The following is a 20,004-nucleotide window of genomic DNA, read 5'->3' as shown; positions in this document are numbered from 1 at the left end:
ATGGACATGCAATGTTGATAACTTTTGTGAAGATGCATAAGTGCATAATTTTGGATTGCAAGGTGGATAAATTTTGAGAGAGTATGGTGAATGAGGTCATGTTTCAAATGGGGCTGGCCATCGACACGCTAACGTAATACAGTAACTTCATTCACTTACAGAATGTTGTGGGTGTAGGTAAATAGCAACGTTGCATTTTCATTTAACAATGGGCGCATAAAGAGTGTACAGCCCAAACGGCTCTTTGATTTTTTTTAAAGAGACAATTTTCCCTCTCACACTTTGCTGTAACTCTGATAATAACAGAGTTACTCTAGGTCTGAGAACTTTTGAGACCTCGTGTATTTGTTTTATCTGACACGATTATGCCGTGTTTGAGAATGAATGAAATGGCAAAATGAAGTAAGAGCGATTAAACGGGAGAATCCTGAGGAAACCTACACACAATACGTTTCCTCACTACAATGTCTCTTTGGCACGAACTGGGATTGAACCAGGGTCCACATGCACCAGAGGTAAACGATTTATCACTGAGCAACCACAGTCTAAGAGGACCTTCGAGCAAGTGTAAAAGAATTCAGTATGTACTTTTGTTTCTTGATATAGAAGCGAAATAATTCTGCTTAAATTGTATTCAATATAGTTTTAAGTATTATACTGGAAAGGTATAATGTAACTAATTTGAGATAGGATTCCACTTAACACAAAAGAGTTTAGAAATACAATTACAAGTAGACACACAGTAGATATAATTGTAGTGTAACGCAATAGCGGGAAAATTAAAACTTATTAAGTGGACCAAGAGGTCAGCACTGGAGAATTAGAGCTTCTGCCAGAAATCAAACTTTGAACCACACGTTTCAATAATATTGCACAGAGCGGTCGAAAAAGTGGAAACATAAGGCAGGATTTTAAAAAGAACACTGTAGGTTAGTAGTAGGTCTTCAGGTAGAGGATAACTTTTCGGACTTGTGATATTGATGGCTACCATCTTGAAATCCATCATAGGTCCGCGGTGGCTCAATAGTAGAGCGTTCATCTCTGGTACGTGGGGAAACTGGTTCAGTCGCAAGTGGGCTCTGTGTAGACAAATACTTTGTGTGTTTGTTTTCTCGGGGTTCTCCCGTTTCCTCCCACTTTTTCATCCAATCATTTCATTCATTTCTCACCATCACCGTCTTCTTTTGCATAGCTGGCATAAATGTGCGACGAAAACTCGAAGATTTCATTTCATTTCAAATTCGCTATTTTGAAATTTCTTTCATTTTCTTAGACGGAAAATATATGTTGTGATATCTCGTTCTCATCTGAAATTTCCTCAGAAATTCAATGCTGCGTTTGTTTTTGTTGTCTTGGTATCGTTTCAGGTGACTAAGATAATATGACTATGATGCAGGCAGAACGCATTGAGATCATTTTGATGTTTGCTGATGATTTTAACGACTGTCACTCAGGCCACCCATTAGCAAGTTAATCAACAAATTTAGGAAAACGGGATCTGTGGCCAAAAAATACAACATCAAGCAGATCATGCATGAGGACTGACGAAACAACGTTAATAACAGTAATTACAGATATTATACGTAGACATTGCGCGTATAATGTTAGGCCTACAATAGGCCTGTGAAATAAGGCCTAAAATAGCATGAAGGTTACTAAGGCCAAATCAGACGAACACAAGAAGTGTATCAAGGAGTTTGTTCCTCAATTTTGACCAACGAATAACGCACAAAGAAATAAGGTTCAGAATCCTTCAACACTTCCCTGTTCGCCGGAATTGGTTCCGCTGGACTTCACGCTCTTCAACTCTTTTCTTTAACAGTAAACTTCAAATCTTATCTTAATAGGAAGCATATTGAGAATGTTGTGTCGATTAAACCGAATGTGATGGCAGTGCTGAACAGCATTCCAGTGGACGACTTTACCGGGCGTTCCAGAGTGTCTACTACGGCTCTCAAGAGTGTGTGGCGCTGGAAGAGATATAAGTAGAATATTAACGTGGTAATAATTTCTTTTGGCTTCTCTAAGTATATTGTTTCGAGTTATATCCAGAACTTACTCAACGGATTGTGTATAATTAACGTTCGTGAATGTTAAAGTATGATATTCTAAAGATGAAGATTCTTACCATACGTAGTATTTCCTGTCCCCTTTCCGGCGATTGGCAAGGCCATCACTCTTCCAGTCATCTCGTATGGACCAACTATTTGGAAGTGATCTACAGTTAAATAGGTGATCATCTCCAATTTGTCCAAATCAAATCTGATAGAACAAAAACAAGAAAAACACGACTGAAATATCAGTTGATTATAATCACAAATTCTTTTGTTGGGTTATTTACAATATATATTCTATTAATGATGTGATACTTTACAGGAAGCGAAGATCTTACATTAGAGCATCACTGATAAACCATGAAGCAAAGAAATAAAGGACAATTAGTTCCACACTCGGTTATGCTATGCACTAGATCTGTACTTTGTATGTTAGTGACATCTAACCATAATTCTGTAAACCATTTATAGATGCGATATTTGTTTCTCCATCATTAGTTCGCAGCACAGGAAACACATCTATTTCTTACCCTAGAATTACGACTGATTTTAATGAAAAAAAAATGAAATTTACAAGGAAAGCGAATTACTGCTTCTTGCCATGTATAACATGAAGATATATGCGCAGTATGTTCCGTTTGCAGAACTACCGAAATTTAGGTTTTGTGATTTAAAAAATAAAACTTCATGTAGGGTATGAAATGAGAAGGCATGGTAATAATTAAGAGTTAAGTCTTGTCTTCTATTCAGCACGGGATTCCTGAAAGAAAATGTGTTTTAGCATTTTGTCTGGTAACCAAATTATCCTGGGCAAACTGTGATTTAATCCACTTCAATAGGTATAAGGATTTGCAAACTTATGTTCCTTCAATCGGATAAAGTCACATTTTGTACAACATAATTCAGTTATTGAAACAACAAGAGCTGTAAAATAAACACTTTTCTCGACATATCGCGTAAAACATATTAAAAACCCTGTTATCAATCTAACGCACTACGCGTTAGTATTTTAAACTGGAAGCAACCACCACATGGATAGGCCCAATTGACTTCATAGAAGAACCAAGTATGACATTGCCCCAGGGTAACGTATGACTTCTAGATGAGAGTATGATCGAATGATGATCCAGCCTCGTCAAGTTGAAGAGTTGAAACGTTGTATCTTAAATCACCGTACTTCTTTGTTACACAGCTCACTCATGACCAAGCGGTTAACGTACGCGCCTTTGGCGTGGGAGATCCGGGTTCAATTTCGGCGGGAGCATATGTGGTTGGGAGCCTGCCTTACTAAAAATAATACAAAATTTACCATTTTTCTTTTGCTTGTTTATTCATCAGTGAAATGAGATAATGAAATGCAAGTCACCACAATCATATACAATGCTGTTCTATAACAGAAAATATGAACCTGAAGAATATTCAGTGTTGCCGTCCATAGAAATTACAGTGTTGCCAGAAAAACAATTTCCCTAAAATCTAAGTTAAAGCACCGAGTAGAGGAATGAACTCAACTGCATTTGGTTACGTATCATATTGTTTTGGTTTCCTGTGAACTACTTTTTAAATAATAGTTGTATTTAGTTTGTAATAAGCAAAATAGTTTTAACATAACAGTTCTAAAACTAAATAATAATGTTAATTAAAAAGTAGTTCACAAGAAACCAAAACAACATGATACGTAATCAAATGCAGTTGAGTTCATTCCTCTACTCGCTGTCTTAACTTAGATTTTAGGGAAATTGTTTTTCTGGCAACACTGTAATTTCTATGGATTGCAACACTGAACATTCTCCAGGTTCATATTTTCTGTTGTAGAATAGCATTATCTATGATTGTGGTAACTTGCATTTCATTATCTCCTTTCACTGATGAATAATCAAGCAAAATAATTTGCTTGTAAATTGTAAATTTTGTATAATTTTTAGTAAGGCAGGCTCTTAAGCCGTAGGTCCACGCCTCATATCACTAGCTGCTGAAAGAGACGCTAAGCTGAAAACCAATCAAATCAAATTCTTTGTTACATGTTGCATTTTCATTTAAAAATCTATGTGAAGTACCAAGTTAAGGGCCTAATATGAATTGGCATAGTGGGTACAATATATCATAAATTTGAAAAAAAATACAACGGGAATTCTCAGATATTCTGTTGTATCTATAAAACCGCGGGAACCAACTTATAACTTCGTATAACATTAAAACAACTTTTGAAATCTAAAATTAGAGTTGTCTACAAATTCGTGAAATATATTGTCTCGCCTCGAAAATGAGACAATAAATATGTGTTTCTCCTCGTCTCGATTTTGGGACAAGATAACAAGACATAAGTCCTTGCTCATATTTCATATCGGTCATGCCATTAACGAACTCAATGCACGAAACCTACAAAGCTTTCCATTATATGACATGGGTACTGTGAACCCTCAGGAAATTAGCGATGAATTCCTGTTTGCAAGTTACCTTTCAGGAGCAAACATTTAATCATACCAATAAACTTTCATGTTTGACAACTTATCCGTAAGAGCAGACATCTTCAAATTGATATTTCGATTGTATGACGTATACGCCCTCAAACGTGTGTCAAAAAGAGGTCGCCTCCTACGGACTGGTCAGAACTTTGAACAAGAAGACAAATGCGACTTCTGTAACGAATCTTATCTAACTTCTTGAATCATCCTCGTATGTGTGTATATACATATTGTGATACATACACACACACACACACACACACACATATATATATATATATATATATATATATATATATATATATATATATATATACTGTATATAGGCCTATATACTATATATATATAATTTCTTGATTTTCTCTTTGGTGTTCTTAAACAATATATTAAATAACGAATAATATGAAGCATTCAATTTCATGAACATTAAGAAATAAGCAATTTCAAACGATTTGTATATAAGAAATTTTAAAAAATGATATCTTACCTAACGTTTTTAACTCGTAGTGTCGAAATACCGTACACGTATACATCATGAAACTTCAGTTTACCTCCAACAACTCCTGTTCCTTGTTCTAACTCCATCCCTTTCACATAAAAAGGATCGATTGGTGGAACGCCGTATTTTCTATCACCTGTGAACGAAAAATTAGAGACAATGATTGCTATAGTACAAAAGTTATGACAGTTGAAATGAAATCTTTCAGTATTACGTCCCACGATTATGCTGTGTAGGTTAAAAGGGACGGGAATTATAAATAATGAATAAAATGGTGGAATGAAGAAAGTGGGAAGAAACGGGAGATCAATGAGGAAATCCAACACACACGGCGTTTGTATACCACAAAGTTCTCTTGGCGCGAGCTGGGATTGGATCAGGGTCCCCAAGCACCAGAGGTGAATGCTGTACGACAGTTAAGTATGTGCGTCTGTTAGTTTCTTAGCACTTCAATTTATATTGGGCAGTGTTTTTTTTCTTTTTCTTTGAAAGAAATGAGAATTTTAATGGTATTAAATTACTGATCCCTTCTTCAAAACTTCTTAAACGGCCTTTGTTTTGTTAAGTAGCAGGGGAGAAAATAGAACACGTGACTAGCTTTCAATACCTGGGTAGTATTATTGGTGATGACATGAAGTGTGAACGTGAAATAAAAGCAAGGATAGGAATGGTGAAAGAAGCCTTTAGGAGGAACAAAGGACTATTTTGTGGGACCTTAAATAAAGAGTTGATAAAAAGGCATGAAATGCTTCGTGTGGAATATTGTACTGTATGGGTCAGAAACATGTACAATACACAAAAATGATGGAAAATGACTGGCAGCTTTCGAAATGTGGGTGTGGAGAAGAATGGAAATAATTAGCTGGGTCAAGTGTAAAACGAATGAGAGGGTGTTAGAAATAGTGGACAAGAAAAAATTTAGATATTAATAAGAAGAGGGAGAGAAACTGGTTGGGACATTGGGTAAGAAGGAAGTGTATCATGAGAGACGTGCTAAAGTGTATAGTGGCAGGAAAGAGAGGGAGGGGGCGAAGGAGACTACAATTAATGGACGAAATCAATACAGAGAAATCGTTCGTGAGGGCGAAGAGGTTGGAGAAAGACCGTGGAGCATGCAAGCTTCTCAGTCGCAGCAAGTAACCTGCCAATAATGGTAAAATACCTATGATGATGATGATGATGATGATGACGTATTATACTCAAAAGCGTCATTTGGGGAGGCAGTTCTTCCCGTGACTTTTAGAAACATATGCTCCTAAATAAACTGTATAATAATATACTATAAAAAAATTGAAATTTTTATTTCGGAAAACAATATTTGTCGTCTTCCTGGTGAACTTTGAAATGACGGTACTAACTATACAGGTAGACCATTTATTTCAAACATCCCTGTAACTTTTTAAATTGGCAATAAAAATTAATGAAACTTTGTAATGTATGAATCTCAACAGGGATACATTATTTGAGCTGGTCTAGAACACAATACTACTTGATTAACTGTGTTGCCAGCCCAGGAGTGCTAGGGACTTTTACCACAACTGGGAACAGACCTTGGACTTAAGGAGCACCACAAGTTTTGCCAATCAACTTAGTCACCGAATCACCGAACACTATGGATTCAACTCTAAAATCGGTTATTTTCAATTATTTTTATATGTCACCATCCTCTCGGTTAGGATTGCTAATGAGGGTTAAATTTAGATGAAAATGGCGTTGAAACTGTTACCAATCACTTCATAGACACCGAAAATTGTGAATTTGGCACTAATGTCCCTCGTTTTTAATCGTTTTTATATCTCCTCCTTCTACACCTCCAAGTGCGCAACGGAGTTCGTACACTTACCGAGGCTGAACGTGGACTTGAGGGGAATCAAAATTGTCACAAATCAGCTCATAGACCAAGAAAACTATGAATTTGAGACTAACATCGACCGTATTATGAGACTTCGAGAAGAATTCTCATCAGCCAGTCTGTTTTTCTATATTTAGAATACGGTGCTGGTATTCAATTATTCTAGTATAATCCACAGAGCAATTTCTCATGAAGATTGTTAATGATTTGAAAATATTTTATTATATTTATGCCCTGGCCTTAACTGTATACCTTAAAACCGAATTGGAAATTGATGTTGATCTGTATTTTCTACCACAACATCAAGTTAGATTTAGGTTGCAACTATTTTGATGTTATTGTTCAATGTTTTATCCGGAAAAGAAAGTATGGGAAGAATAAATATTTTATTTTGACGTTGCCTTGAAAGAAATTGAGAATAAAATATAATTTAACATTGACTTTCCACTTTTTACATTGTTGTTATTCGACCTGTTAACAACAAAAGGAAAAAAGAATAGATGTTTACAGAAACAAATATTTAGTTCTGTGGTGTATTGTTTTATCTCTACTTAGTTCTATGGTGGATTATTTTATTACATACTTAGTTCTGTCGTGGATTGTTCATCACATACTTACGTGCTAATGCTGACGTGCATAAAGTATCAGCTCAGCAAGGTTTAGACAAAGAGGGTAAGAACAGAAAGGAACAATTTATTTCGGTCATTTTGATGCAGGTATTTTTAGACTTGGGTTCTCCTGATACGAGGACCTTTGAATCAGAGCTCTTTTGACTCGGCCCTTTCTGTCCTTCCCTTTTGTCCGGGTCTTTCTGTTGTGATATTGTTTATTACATGTTTCATATAGACTAATGGTACCAGATATTCCGATTTATTCGAGACAGTTTTTATTTGTTCTAGTCTCGATTTTTTTAAACTGAAGTCAGTATGCAAAAGTGTACCCATTTTTCTTAAATTTAAAATAAAATAATAAAATAAATTAATTCATATTACACTATTCTTATTAATTGTTCTTACAAAACATGTAAGGTTATTGGTACCCGTTCACGGATACACAAGGGTGGTTTGCAGTGGTCAGATTGCTCCTGAATGATGAACGTAGACTCGGAATACGGAGTTTTGTATAATTTTGAGCACAAGATTAATAATGCACATGATACAGAGATTTTCTAAATAATAGGCTATCCTATAATGACTATCATGTAACGCTAAATATTTTTTATAGCAGGGCTTAGTAAAGAGAGGGGCGTTTGGAGGGGGGGGGGTTGCCCCCATCCCGTCTGCTTGGATCTACCACTGTTGTTTCACACATAATTCAAACCATCGCATATACATATTCTATCCATAAAAGCACTAATAATTTTGTAGACGGAAATAGGATAAATATTCTGTGCCGGGGTTGGAGAAGAAAGTGACAGAAAACTAGGAAGAAAATCATGCTTTCGATTTATACACCTGAACAATGCTTCTGAACAATAAGAAGTGCTCACGATATACCGCAGTATGTTTTATAATGTAAGGCTAGTGTTTGTGATTGCTGTCAAGGAAGGAAGAAAATCTGATGGTCCCTGAAAACCGAAAATTTCAGATCGGTCTAACAATAAATTAGGTGACTGAATGAAGAAGAATATGGGGACTTCCTCAATGTAGCCAAACAAAACGAAAGAAATGCCTAAATGTTGGTAACAACAAATATCGCACAGTTTCAGCAGGAAACAGATTTTCCAGAACGAGGTTCCAGTGAGTCGCGACCTACTTTAAGCCTTAGTCTTCAAAGCCCAAATTTGGTTTGATTTGATTTTGAGTTTAACGTCTCTTTCAGTAATGAAGCTATATGAGACGTGGACCTACAGGTTAAGTGGGATCCACCAGGAATCAAATTAGGATCTCAGGCCCAAATTTGATCCTAAAGTACATTGCCAATATTAATTTCCATTTGTTAACTTTCCATTATTGAATTTTAAAGTTTGAGAAAAATGTCTCGATTTCACACTTCGAAAATATAGACTTTGTAAGACATTTAAATAATATAAATTTCACTCATAGATTACGACGGTTGTTGAGTTGCTAGGAGAGAGCATCTTCTAACACTATCAGAAACTATGATATTTAGGTAATGATTTGACGGAATTTTCTTTCACTACTGGAAATCATGATATTACAGATAACTTAGGTAACGATTTAACTAGAAAACACTCAGCGAATAGAAGCAAGAGCGGATTAAGGGCGGAGCCAATGGAGCCTAAGCTCCGGGGCCCCAAAAATCCCTCTCTTTAATACTAAAATATAGCAATCAACTTATTATATTATAGGACTCAGACCCATGCTATTTTTTTTCCGATCGCTAGAGTTAAGTCTTCTTCCACCAGTGTCTTCACAATACTTATTTTGTAGGGGAATGAACTATGTTGGGCCTTTGGGTCATTACTTAAAGCAAATATAGGAGGTTTTCCAAATTTCCTTAACAATAAAACGTTCCTATTCTAATCAATATGAACTCCCTGAGATAATAAAAAATCATTCTCTAACAACATGTCTTGTGGAAAGTTACTTAACAAGCGGAAAGCATGATGAAATGTTCTCCCATTAATTTTGAAACGTACAATTGCCATATTGTTTGTTAAAAGAGAATTCTGAGTAATTTCTTTTATTCGTGTGTTGATATTACATATCTTACTTTTTAGGCTAAACTAAATCCTCTCTAATTATTGATATATGCGAAGCAGAATCTAATACAGCATCAGCATTCTTATCTTCAATCAATAATGGCATTAAGATCATATTATTTCGCGTAGCAATGGAGGATTTTACAACATAACCCTTATTTCCTAACAATAAAATGTATGCGCTGGAATTATTCGTAACGTAGGGCCCTCTTGAAATAGGTCTAGTCGGCTCCAGGGTCCCAAAAGCCTTACTCCGCCCCTGAATAGAAGAAAAGCTTGGATTTATTCAAGTTGTTGCTCGGCGTACGTAAGTAATAGAAAAATATAGCTGTCAAATTAATGAAAATATACTGTAATTTGTTCCGAGGTGAACTTATTTTAATAGGACCTATGCAATTGAGAACGTATCACGTTATAGAAACCAACTTCTTCACGTGGTGTAGCACGTGATACTGCTACTTCTAATTAATTGTTGTGAAATGACCGTGACTCCAGATGCTAGTAATTAACAGTTAGTCTACCATTTGATTACTGGTGGCATAACGTGAGAGAAATCTCTCTTCCGGCCGTCTCTTCTTCAACAGTATCCCCATCTTTTCAGGCTCAATAAGGTTCAAGACCCTGTGTTAACATACATATTTCAAATCTTAGCATAAATGAATGGCTCGTGTCAGAGACTTTCTAAAAAACTTTTTAACTCTCGCCGACTGTTACATAAAGCGTTATGTGACCTTGAGAACATTGCAAAAATTGCACAATTTTAGACACACGAATCACTTAAAGTCAGTAATTTTTATTTATTTTTTTAAAGTTAATTGCATATAATTATTGTAAAAAGAAGTATAATTTACGTTTATGATCAGACAAATTATACCTATTAGTGCTACTTTCATGTGAAAATAAAGAAAATCTCACTTTGGATTAATTGGTTAAATAATACATGCAAAAATTTCTAAAAGCTAATAATTTTTTTCTAAGATTTCAAGTTATTCAATACCTTATCTACAGAGTGTTGTAACACCCACGCTCAGTATGTTGTTCATACTGACTACGCTATTTACTTTCAGAGATAATTGTCATCCCCATCAAACCATTGCTGGAATGATATTTTTAAGGAGATAGCAAAGGCGCTCCTATCGTCGATAGATGGCCGCACATTTCTGCTATCTTCTCAATGTATTTCTAACAGAATAACAAATTTTCACAGTAATTCCATTAAACTTCAGAGTGGAAGTTCCAGCTTGTTCAAGGGGAAATAACACGATATTACGAGTTAATATAACCAGATATTAATCCGAACATTTCTTTGATCTTTTGTTTTTTGTTTTCACATAAATGGACGAAAGAGAAAAATAAATAGGTATATGAATTGATTATTCCCTGAAGATTGATTTACTTTAGTCTGAAGATTGATTTTAGTCAAGTACCATCTCTGGAATTCGATTGATTTATTCTGAATATCGTCTTTCTCAAAAGTTACATTGGACAAATAGGAAAGTGGGATGCCATTGATTTATACGATTGACCTCCAATCCTCCTGGAGGACTTTCGACATACATTTCAATCTTGCTGCTGCATTTTTCATCCATTTTCCGATGAATCTTCCGGGAAAAGGTTCTTCACACACATATTATAGCAAACCTATTATACTGTAGCTCTTATATATGATATTTACACTTATTTGTTTATTCGTCTTGAAATCACGATACTCTTCTCAGAATATAGGTATTGTCTCTTTTCTTATCGTATACGTAGACGACAAGCGTACACGTTCCATTAACCATTGTATATTAGCTCCCAATCTTATTATTATTTCAACCCTCACATTAATTACCTGGATATTTGGTGGTTCAGGAAAGTAAGCTATCAACCTCTGATATTCATTGGAGCAGTGGTTCTCAATCTAATTCCTATCACGATCCTCATTTTATCACATCCTCTTGCCAGGGACCCGCTTACAATTACTGGTTTGTAATTAACTTATGCGGGATTTTTTAATATACCTATTGCGGAGATCTCACGATATCCATCTACAGGGGCTGCTAAATATGCGATTCGAACTGGGATTGGTCGCTGGAAGTGTGACGTCACGTGGAAGAGAGGAAATCGCGTCTTCTGCTTTTAGCATATATTTTTTGTATACTCCGAGCATATTCTAACTGCATTTGATTGTTGAAACTACATAGAGACAAAAATATTACTTATTCTAACACTACAAATAAGCAGGGTAAATTGCTATATTATAATATGTTATCATTCACTCATTGTTATTGTTTTATGAATACTGATAGGAAATGTTAGTGATAATTCTAATTGCAGCCCTCAGAAGTCACAGAACCCGGAATGCATTGATTGTTTTTCCTTGCACTGTGTTTCTTCATTGTTTTGGCTTTATTTTTTAGGTTGAGATTGCTCAAATAAATGTTCTTGTTTTTACATGTGTTTCTACTATATTTTGGGTTTAGTTCACGGAAAATGTGCCCGAACAAAATTCGTATAATAACTGCAAGCAGCGGCGCAAATCTGTCTTCAACATTGGGGGGGGGGGAGGGTAAGACCATTCCCATATTTTTTTTTTAAGCAATGTTCAAAATATTTATGAAGTTGAAAGATAATGCTGTAGAAGATCAGGGGAGCAGAGTTGTCTTCAACATTGGGAGGCGGGTAAATTTGAAGCTTATTCTGGGAGAAAATCAATTTCATCTCACTTTTCCTTGTGGCAATCGGACACAAATCATCACATTTCTCCCCCACCCCCCCCAAAAAAAATATTTCAAATCGGATTATTTGGGGGATACAGTCCCCCTCAGTTCCAGCATTGGAGGGGACATGTCTGCCTCATCCCTTAAGGATTTGCGCAGTGACTGCAAGTCTCATTAAAGTATCTGAACCAGAACCTGACTAAGCAAAAACCTGAATAATGTGAGCCCAAGCAAAAATGTGTACAAGCCCTACTAACGCCAGTGAGCTCGAGTCCTACTGAATATTGAAGTCTGAGCCCAAGTAAGCGCTTGCCAGAAAGAGATCAGAGAGCATGAGCTCCAAGGAACAAAGTTAGTGCAAGCCTCATTGAAAGATATGAGCCCGGGGTCAAATAAGCACGAGCTTCAACGAGAATAATGAGCACGAGCCCACTAAAGGTAATGAACCCGAATCCACATTAGTGAAAACCGCGCTGGTATCAGTGAGCTCGAGTTATATTGATGTTATTGAGATCGAGCCCAGCTGACGGAAGTGAGCCAACACAAGTGAGCACGAGTCCAATCCAGATTAGTGGGCCCGAATCCAAGCAAGTGGGTGACCGAAGGAGACTAGAGAGCGCGAGTTCCAAGGAGCCTAGTGAGTTGGAACCTCATTAAAGAATGTGAGTCCTAGACCAATAAAGCGCAAGCTTCAACGAGAATAAATAGCGCGAACCCACTGAAAATATGGAACCCGAGCCCACATTAATACACACTGGTGTCAGTAAGTTTGAGCCTCATTGATGAGTGAGCTCGAGCCCAGTTGACGGGAGATAGCACGCGCGAGTGAGCAAGAATCTAATTAAGATTAGTGACCCCGAACCTAACTAATCGCGTGCTCGCTCGAAATAGATTAGGGTGCGCGATATCCAAGGAGCCTAGTGAGAGTGAGCCTCACTGAAGGATGTGAGACCGAAACTGAGTAAATGCGAGCCTCCTTATAGGATATGAGAACATGGTTGAGTAAGAGCGAGCCTTAACGAGAATAGTGAACGCTTTCCTTACTGACAGCAATAAACTCATTGCAAACCTCACTGACGTCATTGAGCACGAGCTCATTAATGGTAGTGACCCTTACTCTAGTTCAGATTTGGTAAGCCCGAGCTTTATTGAGTGTAGTGAGCCCAAACCTAATAAACATGTACCCTAATCAAATTAAAATTAAAATGAAATGAAATCTTTAAGTTTTACGTCGCGGGTTATGACGATTAGGCTAAAGGAGACGACGATTATGAGAAATGAATGAAATGGTGCAATGAAGAAAGTGGAAGGAACCGGGAGAACCCCGAGAAACCCACGAGCATGGTGTTTGTCCACCACAAAGTCCACACGGCACGAGCTGGGATCTAACCAGGGACCTCAAGCACCGGAGGTGAACGCTCTACCACTGAGCTACCGCGCCTCCACCCCCAATGAAATTAGTGAGCACGAGCTCCCAGCAGTCTAGTGAGTGTGAACAGGGCCGGATTTAGGGGGGTTCACCGGTGCTTCGTTGTAAATATACACTATCTAAAATGAGAAGCTAGGAGTGAAAATAGCAACACTTCCCGAAACTTTCATATGTTTGAAAAATAAATTATTTTCTCTTAACCTTTTACTTCTGTTCGTTCTTAACAATTCCATGCCAATTCGATATATGCAGAGAAGAAATTGCATGATGGAGGAACTTTTTTTCTTACAGGTAGCTTATGAAGTTGGTGTTGTAAGTCTCTCATAATCTTTTGGTAAGAAATGAATAGAATATATATTAGCATTGTTTACATCGATTCTGTCTGCGCGTTTACACGGAGAAACTCACGTAGTTGTACCAACAACATTTTAGGAAAGGGGTGCTATGTTATACATGGAGCCTTCCTTTCTCAATTCGGACATTGAGCAACAACAAAGATATTTTTATTCATTTTTGTCTCAATAATTACCCATTCTTTATCAATTTCACGCATGGACACCGCTTACTGTATTCCCTTCAATGTGTTTGTTTCGTACTCTCTTCCACGTGACGTCACGTCGCGCAGGAATTCTGGGTATTTTGTTCTCTCGATAGCAGAAAATGTGCTACCTGTAATACTCTATATACATTGATCCATCTATTTCTATGACAGCAGAATCGATTTCTTGTAGGGTATATAGTGGATATAGTAACTACCCTAAAAGTGAATGGATTAAAACCCAATTTGGTCAGTTCATTCATATTACAAATATCGAATCCCATTCGTCACACTGTTTCAAAATGGAGGAAAATTTTAAAACTCGCTTAATTTTGGGTCATATGATAAAAAATAAAAGTGATTTCTAATTTGGTTAGATACATTTGTAGCTAGTTGTTAAAAAAAGTTATTGAGTATTTTAAATGATTTGATAATGTGCGTTACAAAGATTGAACCGGACATAGCCGCACTAATGAAATCACACCATGCTCAGGTATCTCAATAGCTTTCAATTTTAATTGTATTTTAATATGCAGATTTTGTTGCATTTGTATATTTTCTGGTATTTCAATATGCACATTTCATATTATCATATCGTAACTCTTTCATTTAAATTGATTGCACCTGCACCAGTTGAAAATTTTTAGTAGATTATTTTTTCTTGTTCTTAAGACCAGGTCCTATGTATAAAAATAAAATTATGCCTATAAAAAATCAAAATAATATTTAAAAATATATCCGGTATAAGATCCTAATTATATTCATCTCTTCCGCTCATCTTCTCAAAAACATGAAAGTCTCTCGCGAACCCCAGGTTGAGAAACCATGTATAAGAGAAATCTGTATTTAACAAAATGTCTACTATAACGTATTTAGTCAGGGCACTATTCTTTAAAGCGTTTGTCTAGTGCTTGCTGCTTATTGTCAACTAAGATGTTCCCAAAATCGGAAACAAGTTCTTTCTGAATAATTACCAGGCACCTACCTTGTGCTTCGAGAAAATTTATGACGGGGCGCACTTCACATTTGGCGCATAGATGCACGAAGATAGGGGCAGGGCCCGCCCCCTGGCTCACGAAACTGTATTTCGTACGTAATATAGCAAACCACGTATATTAAATACTAGAAATACCAGACTTAATATAGCGACCATGGAGATGACCCCCTCTAGAAAATTGTCTTCAGGCGCCCCTGATTTGGCGATATCATAAATCGCTGCAGCCATTCTAAACATATGTTACTCGCAATAAAGTCCATGTGAAACTGTCGTGAGAAGGAAGCGCAAGGGTGAGAATGAAAGCCGTTATAGCCAACTTACACACGAAATAGTACTTGCACACATACAGGGATTGTAACCTTACTTTACGAACAACACCTCATATTTCTCAAATTGTCGTTGTGATGCCGTATTCAATTGCAGCCAGTAACAGTATAGGCCTATATGCCGTTCAGCTATTATGAAATTCGACAATGCCCGCTGTCAAGTTGTATTCTCGACGATAACGTCTAACGCTTATATAAAGTTAACCAAGAAAGCTCTGTCGCTTTTTCACCCACCAAATTTGAACATCGATATGTCACATAAGACGTACCTAGAAGATTACAAATAGACCTCATCAGTATCGACGACCTTCTGCCAATGTTCTGGAAGGCATGGATACCATCGGGGTAGAACTTGGTGGACTGTGAAGCGAAAAAGGTATCAAGTACATTTTGCACCTCTACTAGAGATTTGAACTGGCGTCCTTTAAGGTGATTGCCCAAGGAATGGAACAGGTGATAATCAGACGGTGCAATGTCTGGGGAGTATGGCGGATGCAATAGTGTTTCCCATCCAAGGCGTAGAATGGTGTCCCGGGTCATCGTAGCCTTGTAGGGCTTAGCGTTATCCTGTTACAGGAAGATCCTTTGCGATTCACAAGTGCCGGGTCCAGAGTTTTGAGTTTTTCTTGAACATGGCACAACTGCTAACAGTACATAGTTGCATTGATGCTCTGACCAGCTGGTAATAGTTCCCGATGCACGGTTCCGCGAGCAGTCTACCAAACACACAGGAGGACTATCTTGTGGTGCAATGCTGGTTTCGGCTGTTTCCATGGGATGCTAACCAATGATGACAGCGCAGCGTAGCTTCGAATAGGACCCACTTCTCCTCACATGTCAACATCCTGTCCAGAAATGGATCCTTCCTAATATAAGACTGCAAAGAAACAGGTGTCTGCTCGCGTTGCCCTCTGGCCCGGAGTCGAATCACGTGGGACAAATCGACCCAAATTGCAGTGCTTCCCAAGTTGTTGAAGGTGCAGCCGACTGGTTTCTCCACTCATACTGAGTTTAGTCCCAGTTCTCCACACGTCTGGCCACTGTTCGTCTCAATTGCTGCTTGAAGATCTTCATTCTGTGCATGTGTTGGTCTTCCGGCACATGGTTCGTCTTCGAGTGTTTCTCTACCATCCTTAAACTTGTTAAACCACCGCTGCACTGTGCGTGCAGTCACGACACCCTCAACAAAGGCCTGGCATATCTTTCGCCCCACTCCAGCGGTGTTGACTCCAGTTTGAACTCGTATAGCATACATGCCCTTATTACGCTCTGTGAAAGTCCCATGTTCATTATGTCCTTACGCAAGTTAACGGTGTAACTGAACTACAATAACCAGGTAGACGGTGAATGTTGAATATACCCACACCAACAACTGATCTTCGCCTTATCTCCATTCGCATTCAACCGACACTGTGAGGGCCAATGGAACACAGGCCTCCACAAAAAGCAACAGAAATTTCTTGATCATCTTTATATAACCGTCACTATAGTACAGACTGAAACGTTTCCTCTTCAGAAACAGAGTGTCTGCCACTCAGCATTCTAATAATAGTGCTCTCGTCATCATTGTAGTCTGATACGTTTGTGGTTCTACAAATGTGTGAGTGATATCAATACAACGATGTTGAACTGGAGAAACAAATCGACACCTGCCACTGTGCTTCAACGTCGAACTAATATTAGAGGCCAGTCCCGGTCGTGTGGAGAATATATCAATTGAACCTTTCATATCACATTGAACAGTCTTGAGCCTGGTAATCGGTCCGTCTGGGTAATCTTGTACCCATTGGGGCCACGGTGACTAAGTGGTTGGACGTTCATCTCTTGTGCATGCGGTCCTTGGTTCGATCCCAGCTCGCACCAAGTGAGCTCTGTGGTAGACAAACACCGTGTGTGTATATTTTCTCGGGGTTCTCCCTTTCCTCCCACTTTCTTTATTCTACCATTTTCTTCATTTCTCATCATCACCGTCTCCTTTAGAGTAGCCGGCATAACCGTGAGACGTAAAACTTAAAGATTTCATTTCATTTCAAATCTTGTGTCCATACACGCGCGTCTCTGTCGTGTACCATACTTGGCTCGCTTAAACCGTATGTTGACAAAGCAGAAAGATACTTTGTTCACAAGTTTCTTGTTTTTTTCGTGACGCTGCACTGAGTTGTGAGTAACCCTGATTCTCGCTCGCGATACTAATTCGTGTACGTACTGAACTCTGCGCTACTACGTATGTAGGTACTTTCGCTATCCTGCTAAAAGTGTAATCGTTCGTACATCAAACATTGCTAGTTTCTAAGCCTTACTGCACTTCATTGTTGGTGTTGCAATTTTCAGAAATAACTGTATAGCTATTTGATTTTATAGGATTTTATGTCGGGTTTTCCTGCCAAAAAGAAAGAAAGAAAGAACGGTAACTTTTAGATCATGAATCTTCACAGGTTACAATGTACAAATAGTGGGTAGGAGATCCAACGTCATTAAGTAGATATTGAAGTTACAACGAAAACCAATTGTACTCCTGGAGTACATAACTCCTGCAATGGTAACCAATGCAATGATGAGTAATAAGTATGTAAGACATCTTTTGTACTTACCATTTACGAAATGAGGTATAGCTGCGTTAAATCCATTTTTTATGCATTCATTACGTTTCTCCGGCGGGTCATCTAGGTAACATTGTTCAACATAAGAAGCTAAGGAAAAAATAAAAGAATGTTAAATTTAGTTATTTATCATTGTATTTCGTCAGTATTTCAAGTAAATTGAACGTGTTGCAATGCCAAATAGACGAGTGACTAAAGAAATAAAAAATAGTATATTTTATAACTCTGTATCTACTTACATGCCAACCTTGTACTTCTAATTCCAACCTATAGAAAATTTTAAAAATGTAAGCCATCTTTCGAGCTCCATCGTGACTAAGCGATTAGCGTACACGCCTTTGGCATAGGAGAGCCGGGTTCAATTCCCCGCGTGTGCTCATGTGGTTCGTCAGCCCACGTTAAGCTGTAAGTTCACGTCTCAAATAGTCTCGCTGCTGAAAGGGACGTTAAACTTAATATCAAATAAATAAACAATCAAGCAAAACCAACTTTCTTTATATTAATCTACTGCTTCCCAAGTTTTGTTTCCTCATGAATCACAACATACTTTATTGAATATGTACCACATTACCACATATTTATTAAATTAAGTTATAATTGATCATCCTTGTTGCCGTCACTGGCGAAAATCTGTCTTAAAATAGATTTTTTTCTTTTACTAGCAAATGCTCCAATGTCTTACTGTGAGTAAACTAAATTTATCTCAACTCAATATCTTGCACGGAATTTTAAACGTCCCGTATGGGTATCTTTATGAACCACCCCTATCTCTTTTTTTTGTTCTATTCTATATAAGATAAACCACCTAAGACTGTTCAATCACGTGGCAAAATATGAAATTTTATGTCTCTAACCTTAAGGGATTCTCAGGCACAGAAAACCCTCCACTCCTTTCTCTTCGCAACTCTTTTCTTCCCTCTTAGATCCTTTCTATTTCAAGTGTATCCTCGGAAAATATGTGAAACATATTTCGGCCTCAACCCTGCCGCCCTCTAACGGAGGAAACTATCCCTTTGCTTTGTTAAAAGAAGTGAATGATCTCGGTTATGCTGTCAATTTGTCATTCAGTTGTTTAGTCTTGGCGAGTGAAGATCGTAGGCTATACTTAGAATGGCTAACAATACAGTGCACAGCGAAGTTCATGAAATAATTCATTGTGGCAACCCTGTCCGCATCCAAGTATTGACAGACATCGGCCACAGCAACTTGTCCGTCTTCTTTCGATGAAAGTACGTGAAAACTAGTGGGCGGCACAAAAACAGGATTTTTCGGTTTTCTCCAAAAAACGCTTCGGTTTTTCAACGAAATCGGTTTCGGTTTTCTCCAAAACAGGTTTGGTTTTTCACCGGATACGGTTTCGGTTTTCTTCAAAACCGGTTCCGTTTTTTTTTCAAAATTTATTCTATTTCTGACCAGAATAGTGTTTCGTTGTACTCCGGAAACCAAATCTGTTTCCACAGAAATATAGTTTTATGTGTTTTCCAAAAGTTTTCACCGAAACTGGTTTCGGTGAAAAACCGAACCGGTTTTGGAGAAAACCAAAATATTAGTTTTTCGGGTTTCTGTTTTTCTAGAAACCGGTTTCCGGTTCTTATAAAACCGGTTTTGCCCATCCCTAGTGGAAACATAGATGGACAGGAGCGCCAGCAAGGCACTTTTGAAATAAAAACGCTCTAGAACACTTTTTCTTTTTGAAAAACTCTGTGTTTTTCATTATCTTAAATTAAAAAAAGTGTAAATACCAAATTTCGGATCTCTGAGATATGGACTTCTTATTATAAAATTGCTACTTTCATTTCCCCCCTTCCAGGTTGAATGTTCAAAAATCCTTCTTTTGTGGTACTGTACGTTACAAATTCTATGCACTATCCGAATTT

At 37.6% G+C, this 20,004-nt stretch overlaps 1 protein-coding gene across 1 annotated transcript in view; it reads right to left on the bottom strand.

The window, feature by feature from the left end:
* LOC145691979 (protein takeout-like) overlaps positions 1–20,004 on the bottom strand; it is a 66,529-nt gene that overhangs the window by 32,359 nt on the left and 14,166 nt on the right. Inside the window, exons 2-4 of the mRNA XM_081767278.1 lie at positions 18,119–18,217; positions 5,007–5,154; positions 2,129–2,262 (exon numbers count right to left, since the gene is read on the bottom strand). Coding sequence (XP_081623404.1) covers positions 2,129–2,262; positions 5,007–5,154; positions 18,119–18,217 — 381 coding nt within the window. The remainder of the gene's footprint in view (positions 1–2,128; positions 2,263–5,006; positions 5,155–18,118; positions 18,218–20,004) is intronic.

The sequence above is a fragment of the Thermobia domestica genome, chromosome 8, assembly GCF_964235325.1.
Source record: "Thermobia domestica chromosome 8, izTheDome1.hap1.1, whole genome shotgun sequence".
Classification (NCBI taxonomy): domain Eukaryota; kingdom Metazoa; phylum Arthropoda; class Insecta; order Zygentoma; family Lepismatidae; genus Thermobia; species Thermobia domestica.
The sequence above is the reverse complement of the archived record's forward strand: the minus strand, read 5'-3'. Positions and strand labels throughout refer to the sequence as shown.